Consider the following 18,680-nt stretch of genomic DNA (forward strand, 5'->3'; position numbering starts at 1 on the left):
ACTTGTTTGGGTTGGTTCTTGGACCCAAGGATGTCTCATTACCCTTCTTGCCTTTCCCTTTGTTTTTGGGATGTTTTGGTTGTGACACTGCATTTTCTTTGGAAGTCTCTCCAGTAGAGTCCTCCATAAGTTTATCTCTACATATCGATTCCTCCTCGATTCGAATATACTTTTAGATTTCCTCCAAAGAATAATTCTCATTTTTATGAAGGATTCTTTTCCTATAGCTTCTCCAAGTTGGTGGTAATTTTGCCATTATAGCACCAACTTGAAAGGCCTCGGGAAGCTCAATCTTCAAAACTTTCAACTTGTTAACAATTATTTGCAATTCATGTATGTGAGGAAGAATAGGTTTATCACTAAAAACTTGAAATCTATATATTGAGAAATAAAAAAATAAAAAAATGGTACATTCCTCTTCCGCCTTGAATTTTGTCTTAAATGCATCTCATATCTCCTTTGCCGTCTTGGTCTCGGTGTAGAGGTCATAGAGCCTATCGGAAAGGGTGTTGAGGATATGACCCCTACAAAGGAGATTGTCCTCCTCCCTCTTCATTCTTTTCTCCACCACCTCAGGAGTGTCCTTTTCAGATGGAGTTGGGAGAGGTTTAAGGGTGGACTCTAGGATGTAGGCAATCTTGAGAGCGGTCAAGAGAAATCTCACATTTTTTTTCCATCTAGTGAAATTGGATCCATCAAACCTATCAAATCTCACTAGGTCTTTGATTCATGATCTTGATAGTCTCACCTTCCATTGAAACAAACAAAGGGGTAAGCTTTTGAATGTTAGGAAAATATATGTTATTTCAATGGAAATGGGAAGAATTATTACAACTCTAGACAAAATAATACAAATAAACAAGATTGATTAAATAATGTTACAACTCTATGACTGAAAAATACAAATAAATAAGAGAAAAATTAGAAGAAGAGAATGGAGAAATACAATTCTAAAAAAAAAGATACAAATAAAGTAAAAGTGTTTGTAACAAAAGAAATGAAAGATTACAACACTTAAACAAGAAATACAAGTAAATAGGACAAGAAGAATAAGAAGAAAAACAATAGTAGAAAATGTAAGGACAAGAACAAAAACAAGAAACTCTCACTCACGCAACCAAAGTGAAGAGTGTTGGGAATCACCAACTTGAACAAGGTTTGAAACATTTGTCCAAAAGCGTATTCCCCCCTAACTGAAGCACTAAGGGATCTCTCACAGATTTGGAAATTGCTTTGTGGAATTATCAAGCCTCTAGGTGTTTTCTAGCCAATTGCTCTAATTGATATAAAAATTGTGTCAAACAAGTGAGCAACAGGCTCCTATTTATAGAGTTTAGAGACACCCTTTGAATTTTAAATTTCACCAACCCCATGGCTGTTACCAATGATTAATTGGATATTTATGGAATTAAAAGTGAGATTGAGAGTTATTTGTGTTTTTGGAGCCGTTCAAAAAGGTTGGAAAAAACTGAAAATTGGTCAGTCAGCCTCTGTGGCCGCGACTAGGAGTATCAGTGGCCGCGGCCACCAACATCCCTAGCCGCGGCCACTGACCAATTTCAGCACACAAAAATGTGTTGTTTTTCCAAACGGTTCCAATCCACTTCCAATTGATTTTGTAGCCCCCAAAACACATTATTAGGGTTAAAATCATATCTCTAACAACCATTTCACATATGACTTTAAGAAAGTCATCTCAATATTGTGTAACAACAAATCTACACAATAATGGACAATATTTGGAAGTTACAAATTTGTAACACTAAATATGTTACATATTTGGATATTCACATACATCTAAATATTGTAATTCTTTTTTATATGTTACAATATGTGACACTCTTTGTCACATTTAAAAAGAAACATGACATGATATAATCTAAAACATGATATTATAAAATAATATAACATTACATTATATTTTAAAATAATATAACAATGCCAAATAGCAACACTCTAAAAAGAAACATGACGTATAACACTATATATTTTGTTATAGTGAACAATTTTTTTTTTATAAAAAAATTGTATTACCTACTTGAGATAATAACAGTGTTTCAATTAATTCAAGAATACGAGTTCTTGGAAAGTTAAACTATATTACCTAAAGGGTCCTTTGGTATGCAGGAATTTGGACATGAGAATGAGAATCTGAACACTTTCCCGTGTTTGGTACTGAGTTTGGGTTTTTCTAACCTGGGAATGTGTACTCCAGGGGTTTTAACTTTTCCTGATTCTAGGTTCAAGTGAAATCTATCTGATAAGTGGTTTTCAGATACCCAGGAATGTGAAACACTTCAAAATTATTATTATTATTTAAAAAAATCTTAAACCAATAATTTTTTAGTTAATGACTTACTTTATTTTTGAAGTTTATTATATAAAAACAAATATTCATATATCAAACTATAAAATGATAAATAATATTTGTTTATTTAAAGAAATTGATTTGTAAAGCCTTTATATTATTACTCTCGTTTAAAATAACAAATGAAATATTATTAAAAATAAAATAATGGTATTTTTGTAATTTTAAAAATTATACTTGATTCTAGTATTTAATAGATGTATTTTTTTAATTCTGTTAAAAAATATTTCATGAGTAAAATTGTTTATAAATTATTTTGATGAAATATATTATTATATTAATTTTATGAAAATATGAAAACTTAACAGATTCCTATGCACAACCAAACATAGAAAGTGACATTTCCAAGAATCATAGATAAGATTACAGTGCACAACCAAACACAATGATGTAAGTTTTCAGACTATCAGATTACACTTTTCAACTTTCTCAGTAATATGAAAACTGTGAACTCCTCATACCAAACGATCCCTATATATTTTGTTATAGTGAACAATTTTTTTTTTTTTTAATAAAAAAATTGTATTACCTACTTGAGATAATAATAGTGTTTAAATTAATTCAAGAATACGAGTTCTTGGAAAGTTAAACTTTATTAAATTTTCTAAATCATTAAAATAAAAAGGTACTACTCAACCCATTAGTGTTGGTGTAATAATATTTTTTTTTACTTAGCTGGGTTGTTGTTATTACTCTTTTAATTTATTAGGGTGCGTGTGGATAGTTATCTTGGAGTTGGAATTGGGTGTAATCTGGGGTAATTATTCGATTTGGTGTGTTTGTCTCATCATGTAATTATACAATAATTATACAATTTGAGATAATTGAGGGGTCTCAATTACACTATTCAATTCTCATAGCTCTATGAGAATTGGATGTAATTATACTGTGTAATTACTAATTATTTTAAATAATATTTATTATATAATATTATATTTTTGTGTAATTACTAATAATTTTACCAGACATGACAATATAAATTCATAAATAATTACTACTTGACATACAAATACACATTGTATTTTAAAATATAATATAATTACTCATATACATAATTATTACCCTAATAATTACACGACGGCTTAGTAATTTGTTTCCAAATATGCCTTAGAAAATACAAAATGAAAAACGAATTTCACTAACAGAAAGTTGGGCTAGCTGCCTTCTTATCCATGCCATCAAATCTCAAATGAATTCAATTTATATATATTATTACCAATTTTAATTATTATATATAATCTTAATTACAACATCTTTTCTGAAAAATAAAATAATAAATAATAAATAATAAATAACATATATTATAGTTGAAACCATTAGATCCTATCAGAGAGAGACACAGCCAAGCCAACAGTAAAAAAGAAGTATTAAATAATTTTGTCATATTAGAAAATAAATCAAAAAAATCAAGAAACATAATTACTTACTAGGGTGGGGGATTAATTATTAATTAATATATAATTGGTAGCTAGCTGGGGTGTAAACAAATTCTGAAAAGATGAGTTGAGATGCAAATGGAAGAACCTACTTTTGTATACTTTATTGAAATAGTAATAAGATCTTGGAGGAGGAGGAGCATGTAAAGGGATAAAAGGGAAGGCTAGAAAAAACAAAAGTAAAGACCCAAAGTAAGATACTCCCATTCCATTTAATTATTAACAGGATATTGTTTTTGTTATTTGCTGAGTAATTATTACGTTAAAAGTTCACAAAAGGAAAGCAAAGTTACCATTGATTGAATATATATGCCAAAAAAAAAAAAAAGTGTCACTCTCATTTCTATATTTTTGCGGCTTTTCACTTCACTCAAAATATTTCTACCATAATATTAAAGGTCTTCTGACAAATTTACTTATTTTTTAAAATTATTTTGCATTTTAGCTTAATTTTAAAAATTATTTGTAAATTGATCTTTTATAATTTAGATAATTAGTCAAAAATTTAAACAGGTAATCGAAAAATTCAAATATCCAGTTGAAAATTTTAGACAACTGATCGAATTTTAGACAAATGTTATTTTGCAAAAAATTATCAAAAGTAAATCGTGCAAAATCACTAAAAAATAATTATTTTCACTAATTTCTCTAATATTAATTTATTTATATGGTCTCTAACCAACTTAATTAAGCTACCTCTTTATACGTACCTACCTACTCTCTCTATATATATGTATGTTACTCATACTTAATTTTATTTATAATATATTTTTCATATTCTATAAAGTTTGAAATGTGTATACATTTATTCATATATAATGATATTGTGAATTTAATAGAATTATAATCAACTTAAAAGTCTAGAACATGCAATATATTCATTTTCAAGACAATCTTATGTGGTTTCGAAGGGCAAATTTTGTGTCTATGGAAGAATTGAAGACAATTGTTTTATATATACTTTTTCAAAGAAAAAAACTTATTTGTATATTATTTTCTATGTTTTTTTCCTCAAGCGGCTATTTATTACATACTCAAATCCTTGTGTATATATTAATTATATATTTTGTCTGTGAATTAATGGAGGTGTTGGAATCATAATGTGAAGATGTAGCTAGCTGCTGGATCTCTATGAAATTTCTTTTAATTTAGCCCACTTAATAACATATACCATTACCATTAATATAAAAATGAATTAATTTCTGCATTATGTACGTACCCACCCTCTTGAATATATAATTGATTTCCAAAAATGGAAAGAAAAAAAAAACAAAACGGAAAATTGTATAACATGCGTGGTCGGTGGAGATTGGTGGTAAAAAGTAAACTCAACATCAAAAAACAAAATATTGTCCAACCCCTTTTTTTTTTTACAAGAAATTGACCATATACCTTTGCATAATATAATATTATATTTCATCAGTCTGTAAATAGAGTCGATGTCACATTCATAAAGTAGACATAATCAAATAATTTGTACAAATAATAATTAGTGTTTATATATATATATATATTTATTTAATTGTAAAACACAATAATATTAATTAAAAACAAAAATCTTGGAACAGAGAAGATCAGGAGTATGCCATGGGATGTGTAGTGAGAGGAACGTTTGTCTGAGAATCTGGAAAAGGGAAAGTGAAAAATGGCCCAAAGATAAGGGACTATCACTTATAATCTCTTTTTTTCATACTATATCATCATACTCCCCATAACATCACACACCTTAATTATTAATATTTGGTCACAAAAACCTTCCATTTTCGTTACTATATAGCTCTAGCTAGTTCGTAGTAGTAGTATATTTACTACAACTCCTACGTACATATATATATATATACATCTAGAGCTGTAGCTATATAAAAATCATCATCATCATCAGAGTAGTCTTGCAATAATTCATCACAATAAATGTCTCCGGTAGGATTACCACCCGGTTTCCGGTTCCATCCAACGGACGAGGAGCTCGTCAACTACTACCTCAAGAGGAAAATCAACGGCCAAGAAATCGAGCTGGATATCATTCCTGAAGTTGATCTCTACAAATGCGAGCCATGGGAGTTAGCAGGTTCTTTTTCTTTTTCTTTTCCTTCTAGAAATAAATAAAGAAAGAAAGAAAGAAAATGAATTTATTATATATGTATATATATTTGATTGGGTATGTATGTAAAAATGTATATATATATATATTTTTATCAGAAAAATCGTTTTTGCCGAGTAGAGATCCGGAGTGGTACTTCTTCGGACCACGGGACAGGAAATACCCTAATGGGTTCAGAACGAATAGAGCGACGAGAGCTGGGTACTGGAAGTCCACGGGGAAAGACCGGAGAGTGACGAGTCAGAATCGGGCTATAGGGATGAAGAAGACGTTGGTTTACTACCGTGGGCGTGCGCCGCAGGGGATTAGGACCGATTGGGTCATGCATGAGTATCGACTTGATGACAAAGACTCTGAAGATAGCTCTGGAATTCAGGTACACACATACCTCTTTCTTTGTATATATTGTACCCCTTGCATTATTACTTCATTTTTCTACATGCATCACATTCACATTATTGTTTGAATTATTGAACTACGCACGTACATATATAATAGTAAAAACTAAACAGAGGTTAATTATAACAAAGAAAACATATTTTATTTGCTTAATTCGTGCATCTCATATAATTTTGTTCCTTTTTATAAATTTAACAGTCATTAATCTTCATCTATTTTTCGTCCAACCATTGCTTCGAGTTTGATTTTCTTTTTAATTTGATTATTTCCCAAAGCAATATACTGTCTCGACTAAACTTTTTAATAGGAATTAGTTTATCTATGTAGTTTTTTCTGCGCTCATTTGTTGATTTTAGACTATATTAGTTTTTTTTGTTTTTTTAGACTATATTGATTTTAGACTATATAATTTTGTTGATTATTATTTTTTCGTAATCATTAAGAAAAATCTAAGAACCCCCCCCCCCCCCCCCCCCTTATACATCGAAAAAAACTTAACTCATCATTACATATATAATTATATACTTTTTCTTTTTGCTGAATATCATTGATTCATTATTATATGCGTGTGGTACGTTAATCTCTCATTTTGAAGATTTTCTTTTTTTCTTTTAGATTTGATCTATTATATAAACACAACTCACTACATATAAGATTTTTTTTGTAAATATACTAAAATAGCAATCACTCTTTACGCTTTAGCACTTTACATTTTTAATTGTAAAATTATGACACGTGTCACCATTTGACTTGGAAAGCATAAAGGTTATAAATATAAACTTCAACCACAGGCTAGCTAATAAGGCAGAAACTAATTAAGCGAAAGATAAAAGCATTTCCTTTGTCCTTTATTTTGTTTTTCACTATATATAATCTTTTCAATCATCTTAAGGGCACAATTTCTTTTATTTTTTATTTTTAAAAAAGGGTCTTATATTAATAAGTCATAATATATTTGTTCCTTTATATATATATATATATATGTCAAATAATAACTTGTTGGTAGAACATAATGCACATATAATGGAAGGTAACAATTTTACTTTTCATAAAATAATTTTAATTACAATGGCAAAGGAAGTATTTTATTTAATTAATAAAGACTTTACTATAAGTTACTTAGTACTGCATTGGTTAAGCTATAGACATATATACAAGGATGGTATCAAATAATTATTAGAGAAAAAAGTTCTAATTTTCTGATTAAAAGTTGTACGTACGTATTAGTGTGATTAATTAGGATTCTGTTTCTATTTGTCACTATCATTTTATTTTTAAGAAAATATAATTAATTGTCTAAACTTTATACAAACATTTGTTTACATGATTTTTTATTCATAATAAAAGAATAAATTTGTTCCATATTCGTTGCTTGTACTAGTGTTAGATCTCTTGAGTGTTATTAGCTACCATCGATCTCTCTGCCTTTTTCTGTAATAAGACAAAAGTACCATTCATCATCCATATAATATGAATACATCTTACTAAAAATTTATAATTAATGATATTTATGTATTGTTTTTTCTGATGTAGAACTATATATATATTGTATGTATAGAGATTCTTTGGTTAGTTTAGGTATATCTTCAGCACAAAAAAGAAGATGGGGCTAGCTTCGCATCACTTTTAGGGTGTTAAGAAGCTAGGTGTTACTTTTTACTTTATTCCCAGTCCTCTATTCCTCTAGTATAATAAGCCAAATATATATATTTTTTGTCACCTAGCTAGTTTGATCATTGTTCATCAGCTTTTTCAATGTATCAAGATCACATTGAACTGCAATTGATTCAGCCCCAATAATTGACCCATTTTGACGATCTATACTACCAGCCAATAAATTAACAATTTTTATGAATGATTTTATCTTTTTAACATATAATTAAATTTTTTTATATATAAAGTAATCATATATATATATACACAAAAACATTGTATAAAGTGATTCATAATTGATACATAAAATATTACCACACATACATACATATGTGTTATAACTTTTATTTATGAGGCACTTTAGGGTTCCAACACCATAAATATATATAATGTCGTATAGAATGATTTAGCACAATTTAATATAAAATTATATCTATATATATATTCTATTTTAAATTTAAATTTGTGAAGATACTCCATATTAAATTACATCAATAATCTTCAAATTAATGTACCATATTATATAATATTAGACGATGACCCATCTTTCCTTTCAACATGCATTGGTACCGTATTGATTGGATATAGAAATTAATGCATTTATTTGGTCTAATATCTTTTAAGAAATATTAATGAAGTATATTTAGTGACATACATATAGGCATATAAAATGCAGGATTCGTACGCATTGTGCCGGGTGTTCAAGAAGAACGGGATATGCTCGGAAGTAGAAGAACAACAACTAGCACAATGCAATAACAACAGTACTAATACTAATAATAATATCTCACTAATGGAGAGCTCAACATCACATAATTCACACTCACATGGCGCCTTAATCAACGAATCGGACACCATGTCGCCCGACATTCCCATGGCGTCGTCCTCGTGCGTCGACCAGGACGACGATAAAGACGATTCGTGGATGCAGTTCATCACCGACGACGATTCTTGGTGTCAGTCTAACACAACCACTACTACTTCTACTGCTTTTATGGGAGCTGACGATGTCTCTCGTCATCTCACTTTCACACACTAGCTAATTATTACTATTACTATTACTATTACTATTACTATTAATTATTATTAATATTATTGGACGTAAATAATACAATTCTGGGGTGGATTTTTGCTATTTTTCTTGAATAATAAGATACACTGTACGTATGTTTCTGATCAGTACACGTGGAAGAGAAAAGGGAAGAAGGAAGAAATGTATAAGATCTCTTGATAAATTATATATATGTTTTGTTAATTTGTAATTTGTAGATTAAATATGATCTCTCTCTCTAATTTGATCTCATGTGGGGTTTGTAGTTAATTCTCTTGGTTTGGTTTGGTTTGGTTTGATGATTATGGCTTCTATAGATTCAAATTTACTGAATTATGTATATGGCTCTATAGGTTTTGATATCGGTTTCCTTGATTATTGGTTTGGAGGTGATTTGGGTGTTATTATTATTTTCAATTGTCGAACATATGATATAATTAATTAATATACTGTCATTATTAACATTCTTGATTATGTACTATGTATGTGTATATTCTCTCTCTATATATATTTACACTTTTAATTCTTGTTTTCACAGTTCGTTTGATTGTCAATCAATATATATATATATATATATAATCTTCAGTTTTCTCTGTCCCATTTCCATACTTTGTTTTTACTACTTGGCTTGTCAAACACACATTAGCAAATAATTATTACATGAAGAATAACGGGGCAAAGCACACTACAAAAAACGCAACTTTTCAAACACTTTTGGCGGTGTAAATTTGCAATAGCAAAAATCTTAGCCTTTGTCAATGCAAAATTAAGCCGGCAAAAGTTAGACTTTTAGCCCTGTAAAAATGGCGCTGACAAAGACAAAGACTTTTAGCGGCACAAATTTGCGCTGGAAAAATGTTATTTATTTTTACCGACGAAGTCTTTTGCCGACATAATTTTATGCTGGGAAAAAGTAATATTTTTTTAAAATTAAAATAAATTATATTTAATAATTTTAATTTTAATCTATATTAATATTAAATATTTATTTTTAATTCATTTAGTAATTATATTAATTAAAAATAGAATAAAAATTAATTTGTACTAAAAAAATATTAAAATAGTTTAGTAAATTAAAACAAATAACATTGTCTCTAATAATATAAACTACAAATAATGAAAAAAAGTTCTACAAGCGGGTTCTGTCCTTATCATCACCACCCTCGTCAGCTACACAATCATCATCGTCATCTTCAGGATCCTCTTCTGTCAAGTCCATAGTAAATTCAAGAGTCATAGTGCCTATATGCTTCAACAAAACACTGAGTAAGAGATCCTAACGCCGCTAACAACTCTTAAGTTTCTGATTTTGCTTCTCAACACTACAAAAAACCAGACTTTTGCCAGCGCAAATTTGCGCCGGCAAAGTCATGTATTGCGCTGACAAAAGTTAGGTAGGTTTTGTCGACACAATTTTTCATCGGAAAAAATCCACGACGTACCCCCGTTGATAATGGCACTTTTGCCGACGCAAAACGTAATGCGACAGCAATTGTATTTTTTGGCGACGAAAAAATGCGCTGGGAAAAATAACGATACGCCGGTAAAAAAATTTGTCGCGTTATTGTGGAAAACACTTTTAGTGGCGCAAAATTGCGTCGGCAAAATATTATTCTTTTAGTGGCTCAAAATTGCGCCGGCAAAAGATGTGTCTTTTAGTGGCGCGTTTTTGCGCTGGTAAAAGTGGATATATGTAGTGATGCATTTTTGCGCCGGTAAAGGTTAAGACTTTTGCCAACGTAATTTTGCGCTGGTAAAAGTATTTTTTTAAATAATTTTTTTGATAATATTACTAATTTTATTTTCAATATATTAATATTAATTAGTAAATTTCAATTTTAATATATTAATAATTATTTAATTTTTTAGTAATATTATATAATTACAAATAAAATTAAAATTAAAATTTTATAAATAAATAAAAAAATTACAACTATTAATATTTATTGTCTCCACCAAACATGAAAATATAAAAGTAGTTTAGTAAATTAAATCTCTAATAAATTAAACTTTAAATAAATAAATAAAAAGTTCTACAAATGAGTACTGTCCACCTCATCATCCCCGTCCCCGTGAGCATCATCGTCCTTGTCCGGATCCTGTTCTGGTAAGTCGACAGTAAAACCAGGAGCCAATACACCAACCTGCTTCAACAAAGCACTGAAGAGGACATCTTGATGCCGTTGACGACTCTTAAGTTTAGTCGTATACTTCTTTAGGTTATGATTTTCTAGCATAATGTCCTGAGTTTACTCCAAAATGGTGTCCACTTCAAGTGGCAATTGCCCGGACATTTGAGAAGTTAACGAAGATGCTGCCCTCTTTGCGCCAATTGCCTTCAACCTAGGCAACCCCCCAAACCCTTTCTTATAACGCGAGTGGGGTCCAAGGACATCCGTGACAATATCCATATCAGGCAGGAACTGACCGTCGACATTATCGCTGACACAAGAAGCAACAGATGATACATGGGCCGTACTCTGGATGCTCGACGCTCAGTCATCTCAGTTTGCACAATAAAAAGCACGTATCTCGAATTCCAATATAACATTATTTGAAAACCTAACTTATAAATTTTTAATATAACAACATATAAAATATAACTTTATATGACTGCATACCAGTGATTGAAAAAGAATGTAATTAATTTTGTTCCTGTATCAGGGAGCAAGTGAGCTAAAGTAATTTGGTCATGAAAATCCATATCTAAATCAAAATCATGAAGATGTTGTTGATATATACAGTAAGTATAGTTAACTCCATTAATGGGGAATTTACGTCTCTAAACATATACATCAACTATATTTGCATATTTTTTTTATTTAGATATGGATTTTCATGACCAAATTTACTTTAGCCCACAAGCTCCCTGATACAGGGACAACATTAGTTACATTTTTTTTTTTATCTTAGTCCACAATCATTAATCACAAAAATATTGGCACATAGATTATAAAGATTTAATTGTTAAAAATTTAATTAATAATTAATAAATAATTACTAATTGACACCAACCAATTAATAATTAATATTTATTAATTATTTACTAATTTTTTTTAAAGTTAAATGATCATAAATTAGTTAAGGTTATGCAACTTATATGTTTTGTCACCGCTACATCACTAATCCACTTATCTTTCTTCTTGTGGAGGTGCTCGAATGTGTTGATCATGCTCGAAAGCTCGCCAGTAGACGGGTCCATCTAAAAAAGTAAATTATTTAAACATTGTGACCTTTATAATATTTTCGTAAACGTAAGGATATATGTTATTATAATTTACGTGATCATAAACATAGACAACAATGGATTTGGAACCGTGTCCTTCTGGTATGGTCATTTTTGCTCGAGCTTCTTTATTTTTCTTCGATATACACTTCAAACAGAAAATAATACTCATTAATCTAGATTGTAATTTTATAATTAAAAATTAATATAAAATCTACGGCATACCTGCTGAGAATCAGAAGCCCAAAAATCGCATAAAATTGCTCAATCCAAAGAAGTAATCGACCCAAAAGGTTTTGACTTCACTCTCTCGTTGTCCACCTCTCCTCCAACCTCTACCTAGTGTTTCTTCATCGTGTGGCGCCAATCAGTCAGATGTTTTTGCATTTGTCTTACCATGGCATCGTTGAATATTGGATTATCTTGTGGATAAATGAATTTTTCCTAAAATCACAATTAAATTTGGAATTTGATAAAATATTATGAAGATAGACAAAATCTTTAATAGTGAGTTATTAAAGGTTTAAAAAATGCTTACAGATAGCCTCTGTCGAATAACTTGGATATCAGCTGGTTTTACTTGTTCCCAAGCTAGTGTAGTTGGGGCGTAGGATGTTACGCAAATAACGAGCCATGGAATTGTTGAACCACTTGCCATACGTTTTAATAGCTTTTCCACCTTGTGCGTCAAACTCTACTTTCAGATGGCTAACTTTTTTGGTGGCCAGCTCCTTCTCGATATTGGCACCGTAATAAGCTCCCCTGCCCCTCTTGGAGCCACCACCTGTGTCATTACTTGGTTTATCCATTCTACATTAAAATATTCATTAATTAACTAATTCAAATTATGTATCACTACACCAAATACCCATTTTCATAACACATGAATATAAGACTTCTGAAAAAATATTATGGTAGGTGGCAAAGTAAAAAAGAAAAAAGCGGTAAAACTTTTGGGAGCCCGCTAAATTATAAGGCGGTATTTTTTTTCTTCCTTTTTTAATTACAGTAAAATAATTTTTTGGGAAGAATGATCCTGTGCTCATCTCTCTCAAAATGCGATCTCCCTTATCCGGCCCCTAATTACCAGCAGCGGTTCACAAACACCAATCCCGTTGATAACTGGAACCCTAAGGTCTGGGACCGGGACACGGTTAGATTCCTTGCCAAGCCCCTTGACTCTGCAGCCTCTCCGCCGTCAACGCTGCCAAGACGGAAGAACTCCCTGCAACTCCTTTTAACTTGAAGAAGAAAACCCCCGAGATAACCGATGCCACTCTCCGCCTTAATCTGGGGGGCGACTTCACTTGTGGGGATGACCCTGGATCCAGACCCAATAAGAGGGTTCGCTCTGGCTCTCTCGGTAGCACCACCACCTATCCCATGTTGCCAACCAGATGCAGAGATTTTTCCAGCAGTGTAGCAGGTTTATGCAAATTTCAAATCTCAATTTTTTTTCTTTTAATTTTTGCTGTAGATTTTTGTTGTTTAGAACGGCGAGGTTCATCATCTTCTTGCTTGCTCTTTGCAGGTTTCATCCCCTTTTTGAGTTTGACGAGGGCAAGCGGAGTTGTAGAAGGAGGCTTGCTGGGCATAATCGGCGTAGGAGGAAAACTCAACCAGACGATGTCAGCTCGAGACTTGTGCTCCCTGGAGATCGAGACAATAAAATTAATGGACACTTGGATATCTTTAACTTGTTGGCTGCTGTGGCTCGCACACAAGGTAAACAATCATGCTCTAAGGGTTTTCCGTGTTTTGTGTTCTAAATTCTCATTGATATTGTGCTGAATTCGTATGCTGCGTTTTTTACATAGAGAAAAGCGGTGGCAAAACTATGAGTTGCTCTCTTTTTCTGAACAAAGAACAAGTCCTTCAGATTCTTAGCAAGATAAATTCACTGCCTTTGGGAAGAATTCAGCTACCAAGGAATATTCAGTCATTCACACGGTCCTATGGTCATTTGTCTAAACCCCGACAACCATTTTTCTGCCTTGGAATTCTTTTACTTTTGGGTAAGCAATCTCATTTTCTTTGGAGTCCATTACTGGTTTGTAATTGCCTGTTAGATTTTTCCAAATTAATGCTCTCTTGGTTTTGGTTTAGTTTTTGTAACCTGTTTCCGATTTTCTTTCTTGCTAGGTACTTGGGGCATTGTATTAGCTGCGCAGTTGTAGCTTCTGTACTATTGGGGGCTATTGTTTCTCATAATTTTTAAATTTCAAACCCATTAGCTGCAAAAAGAGATGCCTTACAGAGAACTGCTATTTTGGGCTTTGGATGTATGTTATATATACATATCAACATATTGATAGATATAACAATAAAAATAAGCTACTAATATTACCAACTATTCTTGATGGTGATACTCTGAGCTTTTCAGGTGAAACCAACAGAAATTCTCTTGAAGCCATGGTGAGTCCTTTGTATATTTATACTCATAAATATTATTAATATTCCATTAATCTTCTTATTAATATAAACTAGTAAGTGTTAATAATTCTGCACTTTGCCAGGTAAAGAGCATAGGAAAAGAATCATTACAATGGGGTGAATGTGAGAGCAGCTTCATTAGCTCAATGTTCTTAATTACTTGAAAACCATTTAAAACTCACTCTGTTTGTGTTCTTGCTTATACATATATATATATATGTATATGGCAAGACTGGCTGGTGGAGTGTATTCAGGTCTCACCTATGGACTGGCCGAAGCTTGAGGAGCTCATGATTGGCTGGTGGAATGGAGAGTATGTCTAATACTCCTAAGTACCTTCCAGATGTAAGGTCAGACCATTTTGCTTCTGGAACTGGAAAAATTTGAAACTTAATATTTAACTCTAGTCTAGTTACGAAATGGTTCAATGTGCTCAACTTGGTCATGTATGGAAATTAATTATTAACAACTCAAATGGACCGTACATGAGTCTTGGATCTATTGCAGCTTCACTTGATTGAAAAGTATGTTTATATGGTATTAGTGGTTTTTGATTCAACAAGCAAGACTTGCTTTAATAAATTTTTTTATTGTACATTTATCTAAACCCTTTCATTTACCTTTATGACGAGATTTTTAAGTTTATTGTATGTGTTTGACAAACTCTTCTGTATCAATTTATTGCAAGAAAGTCTCCATAAACCAGTCTAACTTGCATTCTGTTTTTAGAAAAGGATCTTGATTAGGACATGAATAAATTATTGATGGCATGCTTAAAGATGGCCTGTGGGATGTCTATAGTGATTTTGGAATGGGAGTTTGTGCAGAGATATGTGCTGAACGATATACTATCTCGAGAGAAGAGCAGGTATTGTTCTGCAAAGATCTGTTTGAATGTCAGGTCGAGAGTATAATGATCTCTAGTCTACTCAGTTCTGAAATCAAATGAACTCCTTCAAACTAATATGAATTCTCTTAACTGATTCATTTTTCTGCATGTGCTAGTTTAGTAACCATTCCCAAAAACCATGCATCTAAATAGCTGGAAGAGAGATGTAAATTGGAAAACAACAAGAAACTATACATTTCTAATATTCAGTTTCATTCAATATGTTTCACCATAACACATTAGCTTATTTAATTATTTTCATGCTCACGGGACTTTTTAACTGCAGGATGGCTATGCTATACAAAGCTTTAAGTGAGGAATGGCTGCACAAAAGAGTCAATTTTTTTTCAACACATAAATTTTGCATTTGGTATAATTTCTCTCATTAAAATGTTTTTGTTCTTTTCTGCGGAGTGAGTATATTAGATAAACCTTTTTATTAGTTTGTTTATATTTGGGGTTTGCTTGATTTCCATATTTAATGTTTTCAACATTTATTTGTTTTGACTTTATAAGATCTTTTTATCTCACACACATATACACTCATACATATAAATATATATTGTTAATATTTTCCTTCTGTTTTTCAGACATCGTGCATTAGTTTCAATCGCAGCCCAAACTCTGCAAGATTTCAGTCAAGTGTATTTGGCTCTGCTGTTCCAAGCGGATCATCTGTTTTACAGTTGAGTAACGTAGTATATAAATTTTTATGGGTTTAAGCATATTTTTTGTTCTTATAATTGACCCAAGAAGATGACACATTGTTCAGGGGATGCAATGTCAAGAGAGTCCTACCCATTAAAGCAACGACCACTAAATTGCCACCAACTGTTCAGAGTAAGGACTAGACACTTCATACATTGTAGTGTGAATTTTGAAATTATAATATTTGATGCTCACTCATAATTTATTTTGTTTAGAATTGAAGACCGGTGGGAAGTCAAAGGTTGGGATCAATGGTAAGTTCATCACAGCTCCTAGTTTGAAATGAGGACTTAATAATGATTGTACATTCCATTGTTTGGTGTGGTTAATGTTTTTATCATTCTTTTTAGAGATGCAAACTTTTGTGCATTGGTCAATGTTTGATCAGTTTTGGCCTTCAATAGTTTTTGTTTTAATAGGTCAAGGTATAGTTGAAAATCTTGCAAGAGTTGATGTGTGTTTTCATACTGGAAAATTATTTACTTTTATTCAACTTAGTTTCTATGTTACATTTATATATTTATGTTTATTTGTTGCTTTCAAATTAGAAGTAGTCTATAGTTTGGATTTTGTTTCCTTTATGTCACTTTTTAAATCCCTTTTAGTTTGGGTGAGTTTAATATTCTGACATGTAAAAGAGTATAGCTTCATGTATCAATATTGTTCTTGGATGCTAGATATATATATATTTATATTTAATATGTGTTTTATTAAATGAAGGACCTTAGGGTTTAAAGAAATTTGTGAGCCAAGTGATTCTCTTTGAAAGAAGAATGGTAAAGTTGATTAATTCCTTACTTTTTCAATGCTTGGCTCATATAGGTTTTGGTCGGATTGGAAGATGGTTTTACGAGTAGCAATATTCAGGGATGATATTGACGTGGTGGCAGTGAATGATCCTTTTATTGATGCTAAATACATGGTAAGGATGTCAAGCTAGCTGCAACTTGATGGATTTCAGCTGCCAATGTTGTTGCTATGCTCATGAATAGTCATTATAATTTATAAATTAAAATGGCACTACTTAGATGATGCAAAAAAGTTTTCTTATGTTTGTAAGACTGCATTGAGCATAATATTTGGTTGACATGTCTTTGCTTACAACCTGGTTAGATGTTTGCTTCATAATGTATAATGATATGACTTAAGTCAAGTTTTTGTGCCATGCTTGCTTGATTTCTTGTTGTGTTAATAGTATGTTGTTGAATGTGGTGATTTTTTTTTTGTCTAAAGTGGCTAAAATGATTCTTCTCTACTTTAATATGGTCAAGGCAAACTATGTTATAAAGTATGTGGAAGAACGTTTAAATTGCATTTTATTAATAAAGTAAAATGACATTTATTAATTTAGTCTTAAGTAATTGAAATGACATTCCACTTGTTTCCCTCTTTGCGGAGGTGAAGTTTTTCCCTAATTTTCATGTCTGATAGATCAAGTCTTGCCTTGTCAGTGTCTTTAGATTTTCCCTCTAAGTTCAACAAAGTTCCCAAGACACTGTCGCAAACATTCTTCTCAATGTGCATTACGTCCAAGTTATGCCTCAGCAATAATTCCTTCCAATAATCAAGCTAAAAAAATATGCTCTTCTTCGACCAATTAAGTTCAATCGGAGCCCTTTTGCGTTTCACACCACCAAAATTTTTGTGTTTCCCAGGATGTCTAATCTGAAAATTCTCTAATTGCTTCAACACATCATCACCGGAGTAATCTTTCGGTGGTGGCCTGAGTTCCTTGTTACTGTCGAATAGTGCTTGTTTGCTCCTCCATTCATGATCCATATCAAGAAACCTTCTATGGCCAATGTATGCAATTTTACTTCTAATCCCTACAGAGGGAGTTTCTTCATTGCATGTGGGGCATGCCTTGTACCCTTTTGTGCTCCACCAAGACATCATAGCATAAACTGGGTAGTCGTTAATGGTCCACAAGATTGCTGCATGCATATTGAACAAGGTACTATTGTATGCATCTCGTGTCTCGACACATTTACCCATAACTCCTTCAACTCGTCAAGCAAAGGTCTCATATAGACATCGATATCTTTTCCAGGTGAAGAAGGACCTGGAATTAGAATAGACAACATTAATGACTGTGGTTTCATGCACTTCCACAGCGGCAAGTTGTATGGGACAAGTATCACAGGCCACATTCTGTAAGAGTTGCTCATGTTCCCTAAAGGATTGAAACCATTTGTAGCCAACCCAAGCCTAACATTTCGAGGTTCGGCTGCGAAAGATGGGTACAGCTCATCAAGGTGCATCCATGCCTTACTGTCAGCGGGGTGCCTTATCACACCATCTTCCTTTGTTCTTTTAGAATAGTGCCATCTCATATCCTCTACAGTATATCTCGAACTGTACAGCCTTTTCAATCTCGGCGTCAACAGAAAGTACCGCATGACCTTATGAGCCACTT

At 31.8% G+C, this 18,680-nt stretch overlaps 1 protein-coding gene and 1 long non-coding RNA gene across 4 annotated transcripts; both read left to right on the forward strand.

The window, feature by feature from the left end:
* Positions 1-5,494: 5,494 nt before the first annotated feature.
* Positions 5,495-9,440, forward strand: LOC133822621 (NAC domain-containing protein 54). 2 transcript variants are annotated; one of them, XM_062255016.1, is made up of 3 exons: positions 5,495-5,872; positions 6,004-6,281; positions 8,619-9,440. In XM_062255016.1, the coding sequence occupies exons 1-3, from the start codon at positions 5,716-5,718 to the stop codon at positions 8,994-8,996; spliced, it is 813 nt and encodes a 270-aa protein (XP_062111000.1). In that variant the 5' UTR covers positions 5,495-5,715; the 3' UTR covers positions 8,997-9,440. The 2 variants fall into 2 exon arrangements, with proteins under 2 accessions (XP_062111000.1, XP_062111001.1); XM_062255017.1 differs by having other exon boundaries at positions 5,497-5,872; positions 8,634-9,439.
* A 6,391-nt stretch (positions 9,441-15,831) lies between these two features.
* On the forward strand, positions 15,832-17,205 carry LOC133821090 (uncharacterized). Of its 2 annotated transcripts, XR_009887307.1 has the most exons (5): positions 15,878-15,926; positions 16,147-16,241; positions 16,329-16,396; positions 16,480-16,518; positions 17,087-17,203. It is a non-coding gene; the product is annotated as an uncharacterized LOC133821090 (long non-coding RNA). The 2 variants fall into 2 exon arrangements; XR_009887306.1 differs by having other exon boundaries at positions 15,832-16,241; positions 17,087-17,205.
* The last annotated feature ends 1,475 nt before the right edge of the window (positions 17,206-18,680 follow it).

The sequence above is a fragment of the Humulus lupulus genome, chromosome 3 (genome assembly GCF_963169125.1).
Source record: "Humulus lupulus chromosome 3, drHumLupu1.1, whole genome shotgun sequence".
NCBI classification, from domain to species: Eukaryota; Viridiplantae; Streptophyta; class Magnoliopsida; order Rosales; family Cannabaceae; genus Humulus; species Humulus lupulus.

Bases quoted from the DNA above. Each gene is read 5' to 3' on its own strand.
- LOC133822621 (XM_062255016.1), top strand. From the start codon at position 5,716: ATGTCTCCGGTAGGATTACCACCCGGTTTCCGGTTCCATCCAACGGAC. The intron at 5,873-6,003 runs GTTCTTTTTCTT...TATTTTTATCAG, and splicing joins CGAGCCATGGGAGTTAGCAG to AAAAATCGTTTTTGCCGAGT. The intron at 6,282-8,618 runs GTACACACATAC...ACATACATATAG, and splicing joins AAGATAGCTCTGGAATTCAG to GCATATAAAATGCAGGATTC.